This window comes from Clupea harengus, chromosome 13 (genome assembly GCF_900700415.2).
Source record: "Clupea harengus chromosome 13, Ch_v2.0.2, whole genome shotgun sequence".
Taxonomy (NCBI): domain Eukaryota; kingdom Metazoa; phylum Chordata; class Actinopteri; order Clupeiformes; family Clupeidae; genus Clupea; species Clupea harengus.
This window is the reverse complement of record NC_045164.1, coordinates 20686902-20710203: the sequence shown is the minus strand read 5'-3', so window position 1 is coordinate 20710203 and position 23302 is coordinate 20686902. Positions and strand designations below refer to the sequence as shown.

The 23302-nt window shown below is 45.2% G+C and overlaps 2 protein-coding genes across 3 annotated transcripts; one reads left to right on the top strand and one right to left on the bottom strand.

The window, feature by feature from the left end:
- Positions 1–93: 93 nt before the first annotated feature.
- yipf3 (Yip1 domain family, member 3) lies at positions 94–7101 on the bottom strand. Its single transcript, XM_031579107.2, has 9 exons — positions 6824–7101; positions 5972–6184; positions 5234–5340; positions 4890–4935; positions 4446–4538; positions 3422–3553; positions 2631–2744; positions 922–1045; positions 94–285 (listed from the first exon to the last, which is right to left on the bottom strand). The coding sequence occupies exons 1-9, from the start codon at positions 6893–6895 to the stop codon at positions 155–157; spliced, it is 1032 nt and encodes a 343-aa protein (XP_031434967.1). The 5' UTR covers positions 6896–7101; the 3' UTR covers positions 94–154.
- A 2312-nt stretch (positions 7102–9413) lies between these two features.
- On the top strand, positions 9414–21895 carry ncoa4 (nuclear receptor coactivator 4). 2 transcript variants are annotated; one of them, XM_012824346.3, is made up of 10 exons: positions 9414–9562; positions 13973–14096; positions 15472–15612; positions 16245–16336; positions 17011–17119; positions 17272–17370; positions 17567–17701; positions 18220–19314; positions 19822–19914; positions 20177–21895. In XM_012824346.3, the coding sequence occupies exons 1-10, from the start codon at positions 9525–9527 to the stop codon at positions 20180–20182; spliced, it is 1932 nt and encodes a 643-aa protein (XP_012679800.2). In that variant the 5' UTR covers positions 9414–9524; the 3' UTR covers positions 20183–21895. The 2 variants fall into 2 exon arrangements, with proteins under 2 accessions (XP_012679800.2, XP_012679799.2); XM_012824345.3 differs by lacking the exon at positions 9414–9562 and adding an exon at positions 9608–11080.
- The last annotated feature ends 1407 nt before the right edge of the window (positions 21896–23302 follow it).

Genomic DNA, 23302 nt, shown 5'->3' with positions numbered 1-23302 from the left:
AAAAACAATCTTGGACCAAACTGTAGTGTTACTCCTGGCAGGGAGGGGAGCATCTGTACACTACCCTTCTCCAGTCCTGTCATACATCACGTGGTGTGTGTGTGTGTGTGTGTGTGTGTGTGTGTGTTGTGTGTGTATGTCTCTGGATGAACCGTCACTGAGTGTAGATGGCACCAGCAGCCAGGCCCTTCATCGTGGCGTTCATCACCGTGATAAGTTGGGGCAGATCCCTGGCCACCCTCTGGATCGGCAGGACGTTGGGTCCTTCCAAAGTGTCCAGGATACCTGGGGAGAGGAACACACACACGGCTCATGATAATTACACAGCTATTTAAAAACCCCAAATCACACACAAATGAAATGAAAAGAGCTGAAAGCGTCTCACTAAACAGAGGCTAGCAGACACAATCATTAACGATCTGCTCCAGTGGGAACCCAATGCTTTATATTTCAACTGATTATTGATTATGATTATTCCAATGAAACACACAGACAATCTATGAGAGAATAAATAGCCAAAGAAATCCTATTTCCCAAGTGATCACTTCCACCCTGACCTCCAACTATGGAAAATGGGCTATGCAATTTAAACTGTTGCTGTTTTTTTCTTTCAGAATGCAATCCAGACACAAGGTAATATTTCGGTAACTTTATGCTACGCAAACACCAGACTGTAATAATGTGCACCACCAACATGAGCATGTGCAAATCCAGATCTTTAAAGCATGGGTCACACACACACACACACACCTATACCATCTAGAATATAGATAACAACCCTCAGCGCTTGAGTCACACACACACCTATACCATCTAGAATACCGATGTAGATCTTAGACACCTGGGCTACCAACACCTGGGCTACCTACACCTGACCTGGGCTAGTCAGCCGTGTTTTCCTCCCCTCAGCTGTAGTCTCACCTTCTACGATCTTGTGGTAGGCAAAGTGCAGGTAGAGCAGGAAGAGCATGTGCAGAGCTGCCACCGAGCCGCACAGGATGAGCCGAGGGGTCTGGCCAACGGTGCGAGAGATCAACACTGCCACCTGGAGGGAGGGAGGGGGAGAGAGACTCATGCATTTACTCCATATGCATACATACATTCATCAACTTTACCACAGAATTACACTAAATATACAACCTACCTCTATAATACAATAAAATAGCCCTTTTAGATGATCTGAGAGCAACGTGCTAAAGTGTGTTTGTTATGATCTTTCTAATGTAACATCCAATATTATCTTTCCAAAGCAAATATAACCCTGAGCAAGAGAACTTCTTCCACTTCACCAAACCAGATGAACATCATTGTTAATATTAATTAGTAGTCCCAGTGACATAGGTCTACATTAGAACATGATTGTTAATATTATTTAAACCGGGCATTTGCACAAATAGGCTTTAAACAGGTGTTAAATGAGAATAAGTAATGGCATGATGTAGCCTAGTTCTATAGAGAATGGTAAGATGTAGCCTAGTTCTATACAGAATGGTATGATGTAGCCTAGTTCTATACAGAATGGTATGATGTAGCCTAGTTCTATACAGAATGGTATGATGTAGCCTAGTTCTATACAGAATGGTATGATGTAGCCTAGTTCTATAGAGATCCAACAACAAAAGACCCTTAACAAAAACAGAGCTCAAGCACAAGTGGGGAGCACTAGTCTGCTTCTTTTGAAACAAACCCTAACGAGATCCAACCAATGACTGTATATATATATATATATAGGTGGACAGCATGTCTTTCCACATTCTCATTTATGATGTGGAGTAGCCGAGTTTGCCAGGCAACTTACTTTAATCTACCATTATTTCCTCATTTCTTATAACTGTTAAATGTAAAGGTTTTGACAGTCAAGTTCTGAGCAGTTTTTTCAGTAGGTCTAATGTTTTAATCTCAAAATGGCTCACTCACAATCTCATTCCGCACGAGTAGCTAATATGTTTTGATGGCATATAGGCAATGCAAAGTTAAAGTTACGTTCTTGTTAATCAAATTAAGCTGCTCCAGCTCTCGGCCACACATCACTCACTGAATGCAGACGACGCGGAGCGAGCTGGCGTGCCTCTCGCTCGCGAGGCAGTATGGACGATTATCTTCTACGGAAGACTTCTCTCGTACACGACCTGTCCTACACCCTATTATAACTCAAGCAAGAGCCCGCAACTAACAAGATTGTCAAGAAATGTTATAACAAGTAGTGTTGGGTGACTTTTGAAACTAAGGGAAACTCCAACATGAATTTGGATCCAAATGAGGATAATTTAAGTAAGGATGAGCCGTGAGGAGGAGACAGTGGGGCCTTTACGATGTTGAATGACACCCTGTGTTCCTCAGTTGCTCTACTCATTGGGAGTTTTAAAAGTTCTACCACAAGAACCCGCTGATAATGGGCTCTTTTGTCAGGAAAAGATTCAATGTAGAACCCTCAAGTGTTTTGCCCCATCTATTCTATTTCAGGTATTTAGCAAACGCCACGCCATATCATATCATATCACACTAGCCTTTACCAGATCACACCATATCATATCATATCACACCAGATCATATATCATATCATATCACACCAGATCATATCAAATCACACCAGATCATATGACATCATATCCTGTCCTGTGCCTCCTCACCATGCGCAGCGTGGAGAGCCCTCCGAACAGGAGCCAGAGGAGGTAGAAGAGGGAGTGGAAGTGGACGTTGTAGGTGACGAAGAGGACCACACAGTGGCTAAACAGCCCGTAACCCTGGGGACACAAAGCTGGACCGTCAGAGACGCTGGAGTTCAACCAAACATCAGTCAGCAAGGTGCCAAACACACTCAAGTCATGGGTTTGATAGGGGACAGGGATAGGGAACACCCACACTGGTCAAAATATACACCTGTACAACATACTGGCAGTCACTTTGGATAAAAGCTTTGCTAAATGACCTCATGTTAATGCATATGCCTAACATTGAAATGCCTGTAAACATGAGCTCTTTGTTATTTCTGTACTCCACATGATTGCAGTCCCTACTTCTCCCCTGTACCAATGATACGATGAAGGACAAGTACAAGTTAGGGATTTGGACCAGAATCCAGATATTACATGTGACCTTGTTCTAGAGGTACAGATACTGCTGATGTAATGGCTCAGGTAGTACTACACTGCTGAATCATGAGGTCTCATCGTCTGCAGTGAGAGAGAGCGAGAGAGAGAGCAAGAGCGAGAGAGAAAGAGGGACAGAGAGAGAGAGAGAGAGAGAGAGAGAGTGAGTGAGAGAGCGAGAGAGAGAGAAAGAGAGTGATTGGGTGATTGGTAGTGAGAGACCCACCAGTTGGGAGAGAGAGAGAGAGAGAGAGATATTGGTAGTAAGAGACGCACCAGTAGAGAGAGAGAGTGAGTGAGTGAGTGTGTGTGATTAGTAGTGTGAGACTCACCAGTAGAGAGAGCATCTGCAGCATGGTGATCTGAGCGTTGCACAGGTACGCCAGGAAGTAGATGAAGGCAGACACACCGAGCCAGTAGCCGAAGCAGGTGCCAATGGCTGTGCCCATGAGGGTGCCCTCTCTCTGTGGCAGGAGCACACACAGGCAGATGGTCAAGAGGAGGACCAGAGTGCAGATGCTGGCCAGGTTATCAGAACAAAGCATGATAAAGCACTAGGACGACACTCTAAGAATGATAAAGCACTATGACGATACTCTAAGCAGGTACCAGTGACTTAAGCTGTGACCATATTCTCTCAGTTTCAGGACAAGACTGAGACAGATGGTTAGTATATTTTACAAAAATAAACAACAAAGTTTTCATAATAAAAACACCTGGACAGTGCCCATTATGGTACCATCTCACTTTTTCAGTCCACATAATCGTAATAGCAGATCAAGGCTACAAAAATACAAAAACAAAAATGAGTACTGGTTCGTGTACAAACACACTGCTGAATCACAAGGTCATATCCTCTGCAGTGAGAGAGAGTAGTAGTCACAAACCCACCAGCAGAGGGAGCCTCCGCAGCATGGTGATCTGAGCATTTACACGAGCCAATACAATACAATCAAGGTTAAAGAAAAAACTATTGAGAATATCTCAGACTAACTAAACAGGTAAAGAATCAGGGATAGCCTCTCAGGACATAGAAGAGAGGATGTACTACAGGTCAAATGGATGACCTTCACCTAGAAAAAATCCTGTGATGGGGTTACACTAAGAGTTTCCCATAAGTATAAGGTAGCGGTAACGTTCTAATAATTATCATCCGTCTGGGGTCTAACATGGAAGAATGTTAATTTTTTCCTTTACGATGTACTGCAGAAACTACTACAGAAAATTACACAGTTTTTGTGTCTGGACATAAAATCCAGACAAACGCTCCCTCAGCATCATCTCTGAATGACAGGTAGCACAGGTGAGCGTCTCTCACTAGACAGGTAGCACAGTAAAGACAGGTGAGCATCTCACAATGACAGTGCCAGACGTCTTCATGCCATGAAGCAGGATGGCCACCAGGGTGAACACCAGCATCATGGGCCCGTACAGCTCCCCAGCCACTTTCTGCAAAGCAACCCAAGAGAGTTAAACGTTCACTACAGGGGAAAACAACAACAACAACAACAACAACAACAACCTGACAACTACAGAGTTCAAGGTTCAAAGTACAAAGTTCTTAAATATTTGGACTTCATTTTGCCCATATTATTATTATTATTATTTTGGTTATAATTGATTGTTTAACTGTAACATTCTGCTAAATATTGTTTTATGAATTTAATTATGCTCATTATTGTTTTCACTGGGTTTTTTTTTTTATCACTACTTCTGCTACGATAAAGAAAACGTCACATTATGTTTGAACATGCAATCTTGATGCTCCGCAACAAGCAGTTAATCAATACAAAAACTCACCTGAGGGAAGTTGATCATTCGAACAGGAATCAGGGATTCAATCAACCTATGGAGAAACGATCTGTGTCAGGGCTAGGTCAAAATACTAATACGTGCAAATTAATATTATATATGCCTTATATATTACACAAACACATAAGAATATGTGCAAATTAATATTATATATGCCTTATATATTACACAAACACATAAGAACACTGTCAAATCATGTTAGTCCAGATAAGAGCCAAGCTTTAAAATATCTGGTTCTGATTGGTCTTGATGACTCAACCAGTTCAGATGCCTTCAGACATCCATCAAGTCTTCACCGAGTATTAACAGGTGTTTGGCATGAGGGGTCTCACCTGTTACGGACTTGAATGGGCTCCACATCAAAGTAGGGTCGGAGGATGTCTATGTTGGCGTACAGGTTGAAGGCCTTGGAGGCCTGGCGCTTGCCTGCTCTCCACACCTGGGAAAGACATGAGCGAAACACAGGAAACACAGATCAGGGACCGCAGCTTTTCAGTAACTCCAACCTTGGATGTGTTGGTTTTGGCTTCTTTAAAAATAGCAAAATCACACACAGAAACTTTTCCATAATCCTTCCATTGGAAAACTCAGGCCTGAAAATGGTGTAACAAAGTTGAAAATGGCTACTATGAAAAAGTAGAAGAGAACGGAGAGCCCCTTCGGCAGATAGGCATGTCTCCTGTAAGGTTTAGGCATACCTTTGAAGTAGTTCACTTTTAGACTTAAACTCCTTAGTGCTGCTTTAAAGGCACGTCTCCTGAGACAAGCCCAAAGAATGCTAGTAGCAAGAAGAGTGCCCTCTTTTTTCACATATCTGCATTCCTGGGCCCATCTCATCACCTCCATCTGGCCTATGCCCCATTGCCATCCTCACCTCATTGGCCACCTGTCTGCCTATGCCCGCACAGCAGTGCCATCCTCACCTCATCGACCACCTGTCTGTCTATGCCCACACAGCAGTGCCATCCTCACCTCATCGGCCACCTGTCTGCCTATGCCCGCACAGCAGTGCCATCCTCACCTCATCGACCACCTGTCTGTCTATGCCCGCACAGCAGTGCCATCCTCACCTCATCGGCCACCTGTCTGCCCAGTTGGCCCTTGATCCCCTTCATGCCCAGGAACTCTCCGTCTTCGCCGGCGCCGTCCTCCTCTGTGGCGGCCGCCTCCTCTGCCACCTCCTCCTCCTCCTTCATGCGTTGGTGCATCTCCCCCATGTCTTCAAAGCTGGAGCCCGACGTGTCGTCCATGTTCTCCATGTCTATCACCGCAGACCCGGTTCCCTGTGTAACAGGAGAGAATCGGTTAACACAGTAAGTCATCAGCTGTGGAAACCAGGGCCAGATCAGAGTAGCTACTATAATGTGCAACCAATTTAGAGGGGCTCTTTTATCACAGAGCAAAACAGAGCAGTGACAAGCAAGGACTACTTGCTCTATGTTGATAGCTAGATTAATGCCGCCTATATGAGGTCTTAATTAACACTTCAAAGGGGAATGGCTATTAATGAATGGAAAACTCCTAAAAAGGTGGTATCCACTTAGAAGGACTATTAGCCACTCTACATCCTTTCAGGTTACCTACTCAAGTTTGACCAAGTGCCATAATATACACAACTTTTGAACACTCATGTACATACTAGTTCTGATAATTTCATTACGTGTACGACTGAGCCATTGTGGACCATCATTTGCAATCAGCAAGCCAACTGGATGGTACGTCACTAATACAGCAAGCAGTAGCATAGCTTGCTAGATAGCTAGCTAGCCAACAACCCTTACCAAGTACAGTTTAAAAAATGAACGCTTGGATATCATTTTACGACCACAATGTTAAAAAATGGTGTGTAAGATCATGCACAATACGTTAAACTGCCATTCATAACAGACATACTTAAAGCTAGTAGGAACAGAAAACGTTACCTGGATGATGTTGTCATCAAAACCGCCCCATGGTTCCGTGTTCGTGTTTTTGTTTCCTTCAGACGCCGACATCTTCTCAAGCTAAACAACTCCTTATTCGATAGCTGAATACAACAGATTAATTTCCTAATCGCTGAACAAATAGTTTACCATATTGTAATGAAACTAGCTCGGTGTAACAAGCTATTTCAAGCCCTTCTAATACGCACACAGACTTTATGCACTTCTCCATACACCAGAGTGCTATGCGTAGCGAGCGAGCGAGCTGACGTAGAAAAGGGAACATCTCGCGATGGAAAAATGCTGGTCTTCAGCTTGCTGGCGCCCTCGTGTGAGAGTTTTTCTCTTGTCATTTGTATTCTGCTGCAAAGGCAAAGACCTTTTTATTAGAGGCCTCTGAAAAGGTAAATAATACAATTTTAGATTTTGGAGTGTATAATGTATGGCTTCTGAGCTGTTCTTAAAGTATAGGCCTCGACAATATGTGTCTGACCATGGTTTTAATGCAAAATATGGGCTTATTTTACACTGAAAATCATAACTGTGCCAGTTTATAACACTTTATAACAGTTTTCCACAAAACACAGAATAGTGTGGAATTCAGCGGGTGTTTGAAAAAAAAAAAAAAACATTAAAATTTTCCTCACCTACAATGCTACCATCTTAGTCCTACCATTTTGTGGTGAGTAGCCACTAACTAGCCATTATGATATTCAAAGGTTCCAGTCTCTGGGGAGTTGTATTGACACATTCAGTAAACTGGCTAAATAACAAGCAGAGGGTATTCTCTCATGCTTACAATAAAAACCCAGTTTGGCTTGAGTGTAACCTGTATTTCCTTCACAAGTCTTGTGAAGTGCTGATTGCCAGGGAAAGCACATAAGCTATAATTAAAAGTCTATGCCACTTTGAATAATAGTGTGTGCTAAATACTGACAAGGATTCAGTTTTTACATATACTTATTCGCTAATGAACATTCAAGCACTTAGCTTCATGATTGCTTTCTCTGTGTGTCGGTGCTTCCTTGAGGGTCCTGGTTCCGCAGGCTGTTAACTCTACACTGTCTGAATTGGGAATTTTGAGGAAAGCACATAGTTGGTTTGAATCGTACCTCAGTGGATGTTCATTGAGTGTTTCTTGACAGGGTCGAGTATGAAAACCATCACCTCTCTACTGGTGTACCCCAGGGATAGGTAATTGGACCCCTCCTATTTTCTGTTTACACCACTTCCTTAGGTGAGATCATCCATTCCCATGGGTTCCTTAGGTGAGATCACCATTCCCATGGGTTATCCTGTGCTGTTATGCAGATGATACTCAACTGTTAATGTCCTTCCCTTCCGGATGATTCCACAATATCGGCTTGAACTTCTGCATGGCTAAGTTATATTTCAGTTTGGATGAGGGATCAACACCTTCAGCTCAATCTTTCAAAAACTGAGCTCCTGGTATTTCTAGCCAATTTGGCTATCCCACAACATTCAGCCTGGTTCATTTACATTGACCCCAACTAAAACTGCACGAAACTTGGGTGTTATTATGATATTTATTATGATGACCAACTTAATTTCTCTGAACATGCAACTTCTGTCTCGATGTCTTGTCGATTTACACTTTATAATAGTCAAAGTCAAAGTCAAAGTCAAAGAGTTTATTGTCGCATATACCAAATTGCTTCAGTGCAGCGAAAATCTTAGGACTTGGCCAGCAACATATACGCAGTAGACAGTAGACAGTAGATACAGATAACAAAGTGACATAGTAACATATACCAAAAATAACATTTAACACTATAACACTATAACATATAACATATAACACTATAACATATAACATATAACATTAACAAGTAACAACAACACAAGAAGAGCTAGCAGCATATATTCAGAAGATCAGACCCTATCACACACAATATGGTACACAACATCTGCAGACCCTGGTCATTTCTAAACTAGACTATTGCAATTTTTTTACCGGGCCTGCCTGCACATGTAGTGAGATGATTCATCATGCAGCGGAAGACACATGTAACTCCTCTGCTGGTCACCCTTCACTGGCTCCCTGTAGCAGCTAGAATTAAATTGAAGTCCCTCACTCTCACCTATAGGACAACCACTGAATCAGCACCAGCTTATTTAAATGCCATAATTCAATGCTATTCCCCCTCTCGACGACTTTGCTCCTCTGATAAGTATCTGTTGTCTTTGCCTTCTCTCTGCAGCAAGAGATCGCAGTCAAGACTCTTTTCGTTCAAGGAATGATTCATGATGGAATTATCTACCTAGTGCCGTCTGTTCCAGTGAAAGCCTTGGTACATTTAAAAACACACCTTTTTTAAATCATCTGTTCAATTAAGTTTTTTTTGTTTGAGGCAAACTTTATAAAAGTTAATAATAGTTTTGATATTTGAAACTTTTATTATTTGTATTATTAATAATAATGATTTGTGTTTTAAATTGATACTTTGTTATGTGTAATTTTTTGTAATATATAAGCGTATATTATGTATATAAGCGTCTGCTAAACCATAACCATAACTCACTTCATCCACAAGGTGTCAGCATTATGCTGAACTAACGTGCTGACGTATTTCCATTACGTGCATTTTCCGTATCCCACGCCTGACATCGAACGTGCCGGGGAAATTTGCCGGTAGCTTTCACGCTCGGTATCCTTGTCCTTTATAACCCCCAAAAGGCTATGTTATCTAAATCCAAGTTGTCACCCAAGGGATCTAGGTAAGTGAACCAAATGGTTGAGTGTCTAAGAAACGGACGTTATTACATATTACCAGACTTTACTTAGCTGAGATTAGCTTGCTAACATGCTAGCCTAGAAGAGCAGCTAACATTAGCTATCAAATTCGCTTAGCGTTCAGAAAGCAGACGTAGCTAGTTTATAGGTTAAAAGTCAGTGGTGTGGAAATTTGGTAATGTTAGCGTTTCATGAGTCTCAATGGATACTTCTTTAGTAATGTTTGTTACTGACAGAATGTAACGTTAACGTTACAGAAGTTAACGTTACTTAATACAAATGTTAACCAACCTAGCGACTTAGCTAGCTACGTAGTTACAGCATTGAAGGGTATTAACGATTTACAAACCTTTAATGTTGACATTAGTGTGGATTCAGTTGCTTCAAAGCAATCTCTAGCATCTCTGTAAAAGGTATTACGTTGTCACTGAGCACAAATGCAACAAATGCTCAAATAGATGGCCTTTAATCTTAGTAACATGTGGATAATGACTAAACTATTTGAAAGAAAATGTATTGCCGAATACCAACATGAAATAGTTTGTACGACAGATAAAATACTAGTCGTATTTGCCTGTGGGATTCATTGTAGTTGTTTTGATGCGTCCAAACACTCTTACATTATGCAAATTGATGCTTTTTTTTACGGCCATGCATGCGGCTCTCCCTTGTTGATGGCATTTGGTTATACATTTTCATGGCTTGTATGTATGGTATGGGCTTTTGATTTCCAAATTAAATGTGCGGTTGTCTATCTACTTGCCTGTGTACTAGTAACTCAATAATGCGTCAGGTACGGGAAAAGACGTTTTTTCCCACGGTCAAACACACTCTAGAACTGGCTCTCATTTCTTGATGGCATTTAGTCATAGCTAATACTTTCATGACTCGTGTTAAGGGTTCTATGGATTTGCACATGAAATGTGTCCTTTAACTGCTCTGCTGAGTTGTTGTATTCGAAGCTGATTTGTATATTAGTAACACAAGTATGCGTTGCAGGCTTCATAGCTGTCAGTTTCCGCTGTTGAGTGCTGTTAAGTGCGGAGTCCACACTTGACACGGTGGTGAACTGATCAGGGATCGATTCATGATGACTGATAGATCAACAAAGCCTTTGTGATGTAGTCTAAAGTGGGTTAGCTACATCAAAGAAAGGAACGAGCGGTTGGAGTTCAAGAAATTGTCTGATCCTCTGTTTTCATTGGAAAGGCATGGCTGCTGTTCTTGGTAACAGTCCTAATCTTCCGCTCCTCCGCAGCCTCCTTGCGTTGGCCCCAAGTTGGTCCCCTCCCTCATATGCTGTGTACGTGCGGAATGCGATAGCAATGGTGGCGGCTGCCCTGGTTGCGTCACAGCTGATGACGTCGCAGTGAGCCGTGGATTGTCGACAGATAAAATCATGAAAGCAAACGACTGATGTTCAGTGTTTTGCTTTGTGAAGAGGTGGCGACAAAACAAGATTCACAGTATTCACTGAACGTTATTACTTGCAACAAGACGAGGTAGGACAAAACCCACACTTTTATTTCAGGTCAAAAACTCTAGTTGTTAGCTAGCAAGCTAGTTTTACGTCCACCATTTTACCAGGGCTTGCACAACAGCAACGAACTGAGAGAGTTATTCTAACAAAATACCGCATTCAAGGACAGTAGTTAAAAATACACTTAGTGACAGCCTTGAATACTTGAAGTCATTAACGTTAGTAAGGTAAATCACTCATTCATTTTCAAACCATAATTACTTTGTGGTTATAGTAAACTAAATCGGCTGAGTTAGTCAGGGAAATGTGCTAACTTGCTAGTTGGTGATAGCATTTCAACAAAGGTGTTGCAGTTGCCAGTGAGAGTCCAGTTGTTTTAACCTCCCCGCAAACTCATAGGCCCCCCTTTTGCAACCTTGAAACCAAGACATTCATGTTGGAAGTATGTAAAGGACGTTTGCGCTGTGCGGTTTTAAACCCTGAATATTACTGCACTTTCAAGGTCAGAAAAGGAAGTAGTTTGGAATTCTGATACCTTTAGTGATATTCAGTGAAGCCTTGTGTTTAACTTAACCCCCATTTTGTAAGTCATCTCTCTTCACATATATTTTGGCTGAATAATCTTTTGACCAACCGACCTTGCTTGCGTGCATAGTGGCTTGTATCGCCAGAAGCAGGCTGCTGCGGCTGTACTATCTCCCATGATAAGTCATATCAACCATAGCAGCTTTACTGCTGCCCATATGTGTCCCATTTGGGTAGGGGCAATACTTGATATATTCTCTGTCTTTTGGCTAACATTGGTCATTTATGCAGGGTAGGGATATGTCCACATAACATCTGAGGATCTTGAACTGACCTTGGCTGTGTTGTAATAATCTGACCGCTTCCATGACTTTAGTGATTGCCTTAGCAGAAAGGGAAAGTGCCCTTTGCTTCCTCTGCTGTCTCTGTGTTATGAAATCTTTTATGCACGGAATTGTGTATGTTGCGTAAAGCTTAAAGACAGTTTCGGGCTAAAAGGTGTAGGTTTTTGTTAATTCAAGATGAAATATGGTGCTGTTTTTTCCTCCTTGTTATGAATTACATTTTTATTTCACTTGATACAGCTACATGAAAAGTTATCTGCATTATGACTGAGTATATGAGAAGGCTATAACTTATGACCCTAAAGAATAACTACAATAGAGCAGGTGTTGTTGGTTTAAGTTCCAGGAAGTTCAGTACTGGAAATTCTCTGGGTATGTGACACATTCCCCAGTGTAGATGAAGAGGATATACAGCACTACGTTAGACTGATTATTTACCCCTGAGGGCCCCCTAATAGGCTTCGGCTCCTCTGTACAGTCCAGTTGGACTTTATCAGTACTGTGGGGCAAAGTTTGTCTCATAATTATGCGCTGTTCGCTGTGAACTCTGTCCCCATCAGGTAATCCGGGCGGTTTTATGTTCTTGCAGCGCCTGAAAAATGTGCACCGGAGCTAATTTCAGCGGTTGAGCAAACACGGTTTAGCAGGACGTTTTAGGATAAAGAAAGGGCAAAGACGTGGCCTTGGTGGTTCTCAGGGCAGGGTGTGTGACGGCATACCTGACAGAAACACAAGTGTTTGTTGCCTACAGCAAGACCACTGACCACTGACCAGTGTTGCCCAGTGGACAAAAGGTTTTTGTTGTTGTGCCCCAAACGTCAGTGTGATGGACGATCAGTGGGTTTAGGGTGGGTGTGTGCGCTGCCTGTCTGTGGCCTGAGGGGCCTTTGTGGTCAGAATGAGTTCCAAACATGCAAAACAAAACCGAACCGAACCACACCACAGCAAGAACCAATCAGCTGGAGCCCGGAGCAATTAATCCAGCTGTAAAGCACCAAAGCTCTGGTCCTGCTCTTTGTTTCTGAGTGCTGAACCCAGCCAGTTTCACTGCCAGCTCATGAGTAGCGTGCTGTGCGTGCGTGTGTGTGTGGTTGTGTGCGCACCGGGAGAGGTAGCCCCCAGAGTCTGCTCGTGAGTGGAGAGCTGCTGTAATTTGGCCCCCATCCCGTTAGGTCAAGTCAGTCTCATGTGCCCCACCGACCCCCCAGCCAACTCGGAAGTGGTATTCTGAGACGACTGTAACAAGAACGTGCCGGCAGTGCGTGATATTTATAGAACCTGTGTGTGTGTGTGTGTGTGTGAGTGAGTGAATGGCTGGCAACTGAAACTCTCCAGCACTCACACTCGGTCTCAGAGGGAGTTTGGTTCTGGTCCAGATCTGCCTTCAGAGCGGGAGGCTTCTGACTGAGATGACTGCTAAACAGGAAGCTGTTGCGGTGACTTTGCAGACGCCAGAGGCTGTTTTAGGTAAATGAAACTGGGGCAGAGAGGTTGGTGTGTTTCAAGGAAGGAAGGTTTCAGTTCCTTGTTAAAGGAAGTGAGATTTCCACTGGCTGGAGGGGTGAAAATTCCTTCATGTGTCTCCTTGGTGAGAGAGACAGAGCGGCCTTCTGTTAGACAAATGGCTGTCACAGACACGAGACGAATCAATAAGAGGGTCATCTGCTCTGTGGTATGCGACGTTGGAAAGTTCCAGTAAATGAATAGAACAGAATAGAAGTCCCCGGTCTCAAAGAAAGCACCTTCTGCTTCGTGCGGTTAGAAAAGGAACAGGTTTGAAATGAGGACCTGAAAGTAGAACTAATGAAGGATAGATTGAGTTCCGGAGTTTTTGTACAATTCCAAATACAAGGGTGGCATATAAACAGGCACACACATGCACACAAATAATTGCCTAGTCGCTGACCTTTGGGTGCCAGGTGATGTGATATTGAAGTTCTGGATCTTTTGTGTGTGTGTGTGTGTGTGTGTGTGTGTGTGTGTGTGTGTGTGTGTGTGTGTGTGTGTGTGTGTGTGTGTGTGTGTGTGTGTGTGTGTGAACGCAGGATGCCTGGTGAGGAGAGGGAGAAGAGTGCCCTAAAGCAGTGCACGCACGCTCGTGCCCAATTGGAGGATGCCATCGCCGGGGTGATGAAGGCCGAGGCCCATCTCAGAGACAACTCCAGAGAGGTGAGCACACACACCTAGCTCAGAGACAACTCCAGAGAGGTGAACACACACACTCATACACACACACCTCCATAGAGTAGAGAAAATGCACAGCCAGCTGTTGTTGTAAAGGCCAAGGCCCAGGCCAGACACCACTTGCCCAAGCATGTGTACACACACACACACACACACACACACTGGGGATGGGAGAGTGCATGTAGACGTACACTCAAACAACCTCACATAAACACTTAAAGCACATTCCCCCTCACACAACACACACACACACACACACACACACACACACAGAGATAAGGATAAAAGCTACAGGTATGAGTGTATACATGTTTCTGTTGGTGTTATTCCTTGGAGACAGTGAGTAGCCCCTGCATGGATAGTTGGAGCAGTAAACAGTCTTTACAATTCTCTTTTTGCCTGTCTAACATTTCTAAGGTCAGTTTTATTTGTTTGTAAGTTTTATATGCAAACGTGACTGTTACAGCCCAGTTGTCAGTGTCTCCGGTGTTGCTGACGCAGCGTCTGCTCTGACCCTGAGAGCTGCAGGCTGAGCTCTATGGGTGTTCCTACAGTAGTTCTCAGTCTAATCTCCCGCCTTTATGAGAGAGAAACAACGGCTTTCTGTGTCATCCTCCACAAACACACTAGTGCTGCGCCGCCAGGTGCATATTACCCCCCCCCCATCCCCAACGCACACACACACACACCCACCCACACCACTGCTGCCATTGTGTGAGGAGCCCACAGCTCTGTGTGTGTGTGTGGTGCCTGGTTAGTTAATTATTATTGTCGCAGTGCTGTGGTTATGGGTGGGGTCTGACTAGGAGGATGGGATGCCCCTGCCGGGCTTTTATAAAGAAACGGGAGAGGTGTGTGTGTGTGTGTTCATAGAGGAATCCGCCTCTATACTGGACACTACACTACTCTCTTCCTGCAAGCCAAGGGCTAACACCTGGAGATACATCACTTTATCTGTACCAGGAGCTCTACAATCGCACTAGACAGAACTGGTAAAAGCAGCTTTTGTAGGAAGAGAGACTTAGATTTGCATTGGTGTATCAAATGTAGGGATTTGTTTCTGTGTGTGTGTATGTATGTGTGTGTGTTATCCTTCACAATCAAGATATTAATGAACTGCTCAGACTGAAATCATTTAGGATCAGGTCAGCAGGTGGTGTCTTAGACAGAGAGTTTGTGTGTGTGTGTGTGTGTGTGTGTGTGTGTGTGTGTGTGTGTGTGTGTGTGTGTGTGTGTGTGTGTGTGTGTGTGTGTGTGTGTGTGTGTGTGTGTGTGTGTGTGTGTGTGTGTGTGTGTGTGTGTGTGTGTGTGTGTGTGTGTGTGTGTGTTTCTCATCTCGCTCTCCCTGCTCCGTGCCCAGGTGAAGTCTCAGCTGCACACCTGTATCAGCCGTCACCTGGAGTTCCTGCGCTCTCGTGAGGTGTGGCTGAGGGAGCAGATCGACCTGGTGGAGCAGCTCAAGGCTGAGACCCTGCAGAACCAACTACAGCAGCTCTACTGGGTCAGTCACATACACACACACACACCGCGCCTACACCACGCCTGTTCTATGGGACAATACTCACTGGGTCAGTCTAATTAGTGACTGATAGCAGAGTCTGGCATCCTCTTGCCCATTTTGAGCGAACAACCCATGTTGTAGAACTGTATTATGGTACTGGATGTGTGCCTACGCGTGCGACTGTGGCCAGTCGTAAAGGGAACTGAGCATTTCCAGTCTCCAGACACTACCCCATTGTGGGATATCTGCGGTGAAAAAGGCTTGCCCCACCTGAAATCACCAGGGGGTGTTTCATGCATGTGGTTAAATGGTAAACCACCTAAAAGAACAGCCCTATGGCTTTGTTTTGCTAGGAGAATGAAGCCATAGGGCTACTCTTTTAGGAGGGTTACCACTTGCTCTGAGCTAACTTGCTCAGGTTTGTCACTAACCCATGTACTTCGGGGACAAAAACCAGAATGTTTCTGAGATGTTTGTTTTTTTGTTGATTGTGTAATTTACTTGTTTGTGTTTTGTTGTGTGATTTTATTTGTGGAGTGTCACACACACTTAAGTTTGTGATCTCTCAGCACAGCGGTGTGTTTCTCTCGAGGGTGTCCCACTCATGTGTGTTCTCCATTCTCCTCCTGCAGCTTCGGGGACAGTTTGACATCCTGATCCACCAGCTGGAGAACTCCCACAACAACCACGACCTGGCAAACCAGCTGACCAGCTGCCTGGAGAAGTAAGATTGTGTGTGTGTGTGTGTGTGTGTGTGTGTGTGTGTGTGTGTCTGTCTGTCTCTGTGTGACTATTTGTATGGGCTTGAGTCAGCAGTGTAAATGATTGTTTTTGAGGCAGCAGAGCATAGAGGCTCTAGTGCTCTAATCCAGGGGATATGAGTGTGTTTGCTGTGATCAGGGATATAATGGCCTATAAGTCTCAGTGCTTACTGTCTTATGACTACCCTGCATGCCTAGGAAACCCATCACTGTGTGTGGCCAGCACAAGCCTGGAGTAAACATCATCAGCAGAACCAGTGAGGGTCCGTCAGGCCGGGCTGGGTGTGTGCATGTTCTGATTGACCCTCATCTGGTCCAATCAGGGCGGCTGGGGGTGTGCCGGTTCTGATTGGCCTGGGTTCCCAAGGCGATTTTTTTTTTTTTGTGAAGACGAGGATGCAGTAGTCTGATGATCTGGAAGCCCAGTGGCTCTGTGTAGTTGGTGACATTCTGTCCACGTTGGTTTCAAAGGGTTGTGGGATTGGTTCTGTTAGTGATAGTTACTTTGTGTATGTACTGTATGTGTGTGTGTGTGTGTTATGCTATTAATAATAGGCTTGTTTTGATGGCTGTGTATGCATTTGCTGATGTGTTCTCTAGTAGTCCTGTACTGACAGCGGTGTGTGTGTGTGTGCAGGTTGTCATCTCTGAACTTGAGTCCAGAGGAGACCCCTGAGATGAGCTTTCAGGCAGACGCTCGATCCCTGCGCCAGGCCATCACCTCATTTGGGACCATCAACACACAGGTAGGAAACACACAGACTTCTGGTGATATCGAGAGGCAATGTGCACCCCTGCTGTGGCAGTTCAGTGTCTTACAGCTATCTCTCTCTCTCTCTTTCTTTCTTTCTTTCTTTCTTTCTTTCTTTCTTTCTCTCTCTCTCTCTCTCTCTCTCAGGAAGAGGAGTCAGTTGTCTCCTCTCCCCCCACACAGAGGCCCATGTCTTTGGAGAGGCCCTGGTTGCAGCAGAACTGCCCCGTGGCTGCCAAGAAGCAGGTAAGTCACTACAACACAACCTATGCAGAAACGTACACAGATGCAAAAATGCACATAAAAACACACACACACACACACACACACACACATATTAGAGCACATGTATTCACACGTCACGTGCCACTCCCACGTCCCAGGTTTCCATGCATGAGGGAAGTTTGCATGCTTGTAACCTGATCTGTTCTTCCCCCCACAGAAGGTGGAGTCAGAGTGCAGCACACCACTAGCTGACTGGCTCCTGGGAAACAGGCCAGTGACAAATGCCCCCATTGGATACCAGTTCAGCAAGAACACCCAGGATTGGCTGATTGCCCCCAAAGAGCAGCCCCAGGTGAGAGGAACTGTGTGAGGAACAGTGGTGGCTCTGTTTCCACTGTGACGTTTCCCCACTAGAGAGCTTTAGGAGAGCTACACAACAGATTTTTCTGAACACAAAGCACTGTGGCATTCAGGGTATTCTGTACTGAACACAAGACACAGTGCAAGGAACCGGTTTGGAAAACCAGTGCAGGAAATGTCAGGTGCTGACGGTCTGAATAGCTGTGTAGAGGAAGTGTTATTCCTCCGGGGGTACTTTTGGGTTTCTGTGCTTTCAGTTCTTTGATCACGAGATGGGAGTTTTCCTAAGATGTCTAAAGTCACAGGACTAGGCAAATATTTCATCTTCTTCTGGTAAAACTGTCTCTCTGTGCCTCTGAAATGAGTGGGAGTACTAATGTATTAATTGTTTCAATCTGAATCCATTCGTATTTCTGAGTTTTCAAATAAAGGATGTAAATGTATAAATTGTGGGCTAATCTCTGGGTGTAGTTCTGACTGAGTATGTTTGTCCCTCTTCTCTCTCTGTAGCAGCCCAGCCACCCCCTGACCCCCTTCGACTTCCAGAAAGCCTGGGGTCAGCTCAAGGACCTGGAGGCGTGGCTTCTCCGGGAGAAAGCACCAATGAGAGAGCGCGCCAACAGCAGCTCCAGCTCCACCTCCACCTTCTCCATCGAGAAGATCGACGAGTCCGACTTCCTCATGACCGGCGACGAGGAAGAGGACGACACCGAGACCAAAACCGGCCGGGGTGGCTTCGCCGCCGCCTCCGAGGAGCTTGCCGATTGGCTCATCATGTCCGCTCCCGTGGAGGCGGGCGTGACCGATGCGGACCGCTGGAAGGCGGTGTTCAAGCCGTTCCAGGAGAGCTTCTCCTCTAGCGAGTGGCTTCCTGGCTCCGCCGCTGACTGCGGGTCCTGCTGCGGCGGCGCTACGCACACGCCCACTATCGAGATCGAGAACCTGGGCAACCTCAAATGCCTGAAGACCCCGCCCTCCTCCGGCAACACCACTCCCGCCGCCACAACCCCTGTCGCCGTGCCGACCCCCGCCTCCCCCGTGGAGCTGTGGCTGCAGCGGGCCTCGAGCGCGCAGGTGGAGCAGGCGTGCCGCGCCAACGAGCCCTGCGCCACCTTCGCCCAGTGCGCCTGCGACGACAACTGCGGCAAGGAGGCGCTGGCCGCCTGGCTGCTGAAGAAGGAGGGCCGCGACAAGAACGGCGTGCCCATGGAGAGGAGCGAGAAGAGCGAGAGGAGCGATCTCTACCAGCAGCAGGAGCACAAGGTCCAGGCCATCCTGCAGGCCTGGCTGCACCCTGGGAAAAGCGGGGCGGCGTCCAGCCCCACAGCGTCCCTCTCTAACTGGGTGATTCCGCACACACCCGCCCCCTCCACCGCCTCCAGCCAGGAGGAGAAGGCCAGCAGGGAGGAGCGCAGCTCGCACTTTAAAGCCCCCGAAACAGAGAGCCCCTTCCAGACCCCCCTCAAGCCAGAGGCCTGGGTGCTGCCAGAGAAAATGAGCACCCCCACACCTAGTCCCACAGCCCCCCCACAGACACAGGACGCCCCCAGCAGCCCCGACATGGAGGAGGACAAGTGGCTGCTGCGCAAGAGGGCCCAGGCACAGGTCTGCTTCCTTATTTATATACACGCACTGCAGCTCCCCACCACTGCCACACACTGTACTCACTACACAGTACACTGCAGCTCCCCACCACTGTCACACACTGTACTCACTGCACACTGCCACACACTGTACTCACTGCACACTGCCACACACTGTACTCACTGCACAGTACACTGCAGCTCTCCACCACTGTCTAATGTCTGCTTCTTTACACTCACGCCTGTAACTGCTTTTTGCTATTTTTACAACACCACACTACTTGAGGCTCCTGCCTTTTCTCCACAAATACCCTACAGGCTTTATGACTTTAGTGTACTGCAACATGATATCGCTGTTCCTAACGGCACTCCTAGGGTGTCCAACATACTACTAGTCAGCATAAGCATCATGGCAGAGTTACACAGTTCTTTAACCTTTGTATCGTGCTCAGAAAAGGCAATGTCTATTTGAGGAATTCATATGGTATCTTTGAGGGGCTAATGATTGTTTGTGTTTGTGATCGTTCAGGAGCGGCTGGCCCTACCCACAGTATGTGACCTATTCTCATGTATGAAGCTCAGTGGAGACAAAGAGAAATGGCTTCATAAAGCACCGATACAGGTGAGAACACACACACACACACACTCACACACACACACACTCTGGCTGGCCCAATGCAAAATTACCCAGGGGTAATCCAAAGCCTGGATATACGCCAGTATGCAGATCCTTTAGCCTGTCCACTGTTTTAAATGTGGAAGTGTCTGTGTCCTGTCAGTCTGTGATGGTATGACTGTGTCTGTGTCCTGTCAGTCTGTGATATGACCACTAAGCGTAATGGAGCACTGACATGTTCTCTCCTCCTCTTGTCTTTTCCCTGCAGATGTGAAAACATCAGATTAGCTTCTGAGAGTTTATTTTTATTCGTATTCCTCCGCTGATGTTCGGAGGAGCCACTGAATTGCTGACCGCTGAATCGCACAGACGCAACATTCTGCCATCTTTTCTGGCCTTCCATCCCCACTGCTGTATGTGGGGGGGGGATCCTGCTTCATCTCTCCGTCTCTCCAGTCGCCCCGTGACCTATGTCCCTCAAGCCCAAATCTGCCACTGGTCTCAGGCTGTGATTGGCTGTCTGATTTAACATGCAAGCCTGTTGCATCATGGGAACTCTGCCTCTCCTGTTCTCTCTGCCTCTTTGTGTGTGTGTGTGTTTTTTTTTTTTTTTTTTTCCTTTTTTTTTTTCTTTTAGGTAATGATATGAGGTGGGAGTTTGGTTTAAGGCCCCTAGTCTTCTGCCATTTCATTGGATGAAATGTTTCTCTGTCTGAGGGTGAAGATGAAGGGCAGGGAGGGGGAGGGGAGCTTTGGTAAGGAGAGGGTTGAGGGGATGGAGGGGTGCTTTGGTAAGGAGAGGGTCAAGGAGGAGAAAAGAAATCTATTTATTTTACTCTTACCCAGAGGACACTAAGGCAGAAGGAGTTGTGCCACACTCACTCACTTGAGTTAGTACCATCCCAGGATTTTATTTTTGTATTCCCCATTTTAGTGTTTTTATTGACTGCAACCCCAAACTCTCTCATTTGATTATTTCCAGTACCTCTCTCATTAGTCTACAGGACTATGCTATGAAGCTGATCTGCCAGTTGTAATGCTTATGAAATTAAGACATCATATGCTGCTGCTGCTAATTAGTTAAGCTCCATAATGAGGTGTTGTGTTCTAGCAAGTAGGTAGGAATCAAACCAGACCATATGCATTGTAATGCCACACATACGCACAAATAGAAACATACACTGAACTCTTACATATGTGCCTGTTAGTAGTTGCATTGCTTTGAGTGACTGATAAAAGGTGTGCAAGTTATGTCTTTCTAGAGTGGAACAGTCAAAAACATGATTCTATCATTCTGGCTGTTTTGTGTACACACACGTGAGTGGGCCGTGTCTGTTTTTTTTTTTTTTCGTTTTTCTTTGGACTTTCTACCATCAGATGCTTGGCTCAGTGTTTTTTTTTTTTTCTTCCAATGGGGCAAACGTCCACCACATAATCTAGTACTTATCAAATTGAAAATGTGTATCATTAACCACTGATATTTCTATCTGTGCTTTATACCTTTCACGTAGGCCTCTATAACACCTGACCATTAGATATTTAAACAGTAGTTATTTGAGCAACTCTTCATGCACACAGAATCTGGAGGGCTTAAGCGCACATTTAGGTTCTGCAGCGACCTTTAGAGTTAATGTTCGTTAGAGACCTGGACTTGGTAACTCGGGGAAACAGAAAGGCAAGTGCTTGTACAGCTGTCTGTCTGCGTCCAGCACTCTTGGACCAGTGAAGAGCAGTGTGAACGCTAACCACAGCCTTGTATCGTGTGTGTGTCTCTCTCTCTGTGGCGACACCTGTGGACAGGTGTGAGTCAGGTGTGGATACCTGAGGTGAGTTCGGTCCCCCAAGCCCTCTGTTCTGGAGTGTGGCACTAAACGCATCCTCAGTGGTGCAGCATATAAACCTATCGGCTCTCTTTCTTTTTATTTTCTGTTTCCCCCCTCACACCTGTACCCTACCCAACTCATAATAAAAAACAACTTAAACTGGATTCTCTATGTGTGTGTGTGTGTGTGTCCATGTCATGAGTGTGTCTGGGAGTTGCCCAGGCAGAGGTAAGGGGTGGGTGCTGCTTACTGTCCTGAGCCCACAAGGGGTGGGAGGAGGTGGGGGGTAATAATCTCTACTAAACGTCACATAAGCACAAACTAAAACTCCCAGTTACTGACCAAAAGCTGCTTATGTTGACCCGGAATACACAACTCCTGCACACAAACCTGTCTAAAACCGGTCGGCTTCACGTGACCTCATGTGAGAGATATGCACCACTGGCAGACTAAACTCAGCTGAACTTTCAATAAACAGGCCCCGCCCCCGCATCCGTCCCCACCCACACATGTGCAGCTCAGCTGAGGAGTAGCAGGAGGAAAAGCTGTAGGCCTTCGTGACCGATCTAAAGGTGGCAGAAATGTGTGGCCAATGACACACACACACACACATTAGTGTAAATCTTGTGTCGATCGTACTTTACACCATACAGATCATGCTTCAGGCTATCTACATCATGTAAGGAGGTCAAACTTGAGATCATACAGATCATGTACACAGGCTATAGGCTACTTGAGAAAAGTCAAATGTATGAAAATAAAACACTCATATTTCACACCAGATGAACAAAGAAACCAATACTAGTCCTAATTCTGCTTTGCATGCATGGGATAGGACACTGTTGTTTGTGACTTTACTATCCATAGCATGTGTTTAGACTGTGCATTCGATTTTTAGTATTCATGTACACAGGTTGAAATAAATCAAAGGTATGCAAACATCCCTTCACGGCCAAAAAAAACTCCGCAGGTAGTGCTTTAAAACGTTTTTTAAAACATCCAGGACAGTGTTGTTGCCGACTCGGCTGGAAGAAACGACCCACAGTACGCCTTCACTGCTCAACAAGCACAATCCGCCAGATCCTGTCTGCAAAATCAATAAAAACAAACACACATGATGCGAGGGCGATTCCTTGGTTAATTTTATACCGATGTTTTGACTATACTAGTTAAATCATGTGACCCTATACGTAAATATGAAGTGCCAATCGAGTGAGTTCTAAAATGTACGGAACACAAGAAACTGTGCGTCTACCATGCAGGTAGCCAATTGAGTCCACGTAGTTCGCCAGAGAAATGTAAATCCGCTGGCGTAAGTGAAAAACTCGGTCAAAGAGTTTAAGAGATAAGTAGAGCCAAGAATATGGATTGATCTTAATTTGAAGATTAAACTAAATTGTTATTTACAGACATCATTTATATTTACAGTCTTTCTGGGGATGCGCCCCAAACACTCATGAGTCCTCTGTAAGGGATGAGACCCTGTATCATTATCCATCATTACATTGAATCTCAGATACAACTGGGCGTCTCTGAACTCACTGTGCAGAACAGGCCTTAACATGGCTGTG

Bases quoted from the DNA above. Each gene is read 5' to 3' on its own strand.
- yipf3 (XM_031579107.2), bottom strand. From the start codon at position 6,895: ATGTCGGCGTCTGAAGGAAACAAAAACACGAACACGGAACCATGGGGC. The intron at 5,341-5,971 runs GTGAGGATGGCA...TGTCTTTCCCAG, and splicing joins GCAGACAGGTGGCCGATGAG to GTGTGGAGAGCAGGCAAGCG. The intron at 4,539-4,889 runs GTGAGTTTTTGT...GTTGCTTTGCAG, and splicing joins GAATGATCAACTTCCCTCAG to AAAGTGGCTGGGGAGCTGTA.
- ncoa4 (XM_012824345.3), top strand. From the start codon at position 10,995: ATGTTCAGTGTTTTGCTTTGTGAAGAGGTGGCGACAAAACAAGATTCA. The intron at 14,097-15,471 runs GTGAGCACACAC...CTCCGTGCCCAG, and splicing joins TCAGAGACAACTCCAGAGAG to GTGAAGTCTCAGCTGCACAC. The intron at 17,371-17,566 runs GTAAGTCACTAC...TTCCCCCCACAG, and splicing joins CCGTGGCTGCCAAGAAGCAG to AAGGTGGAGTCAGAGTGCAG.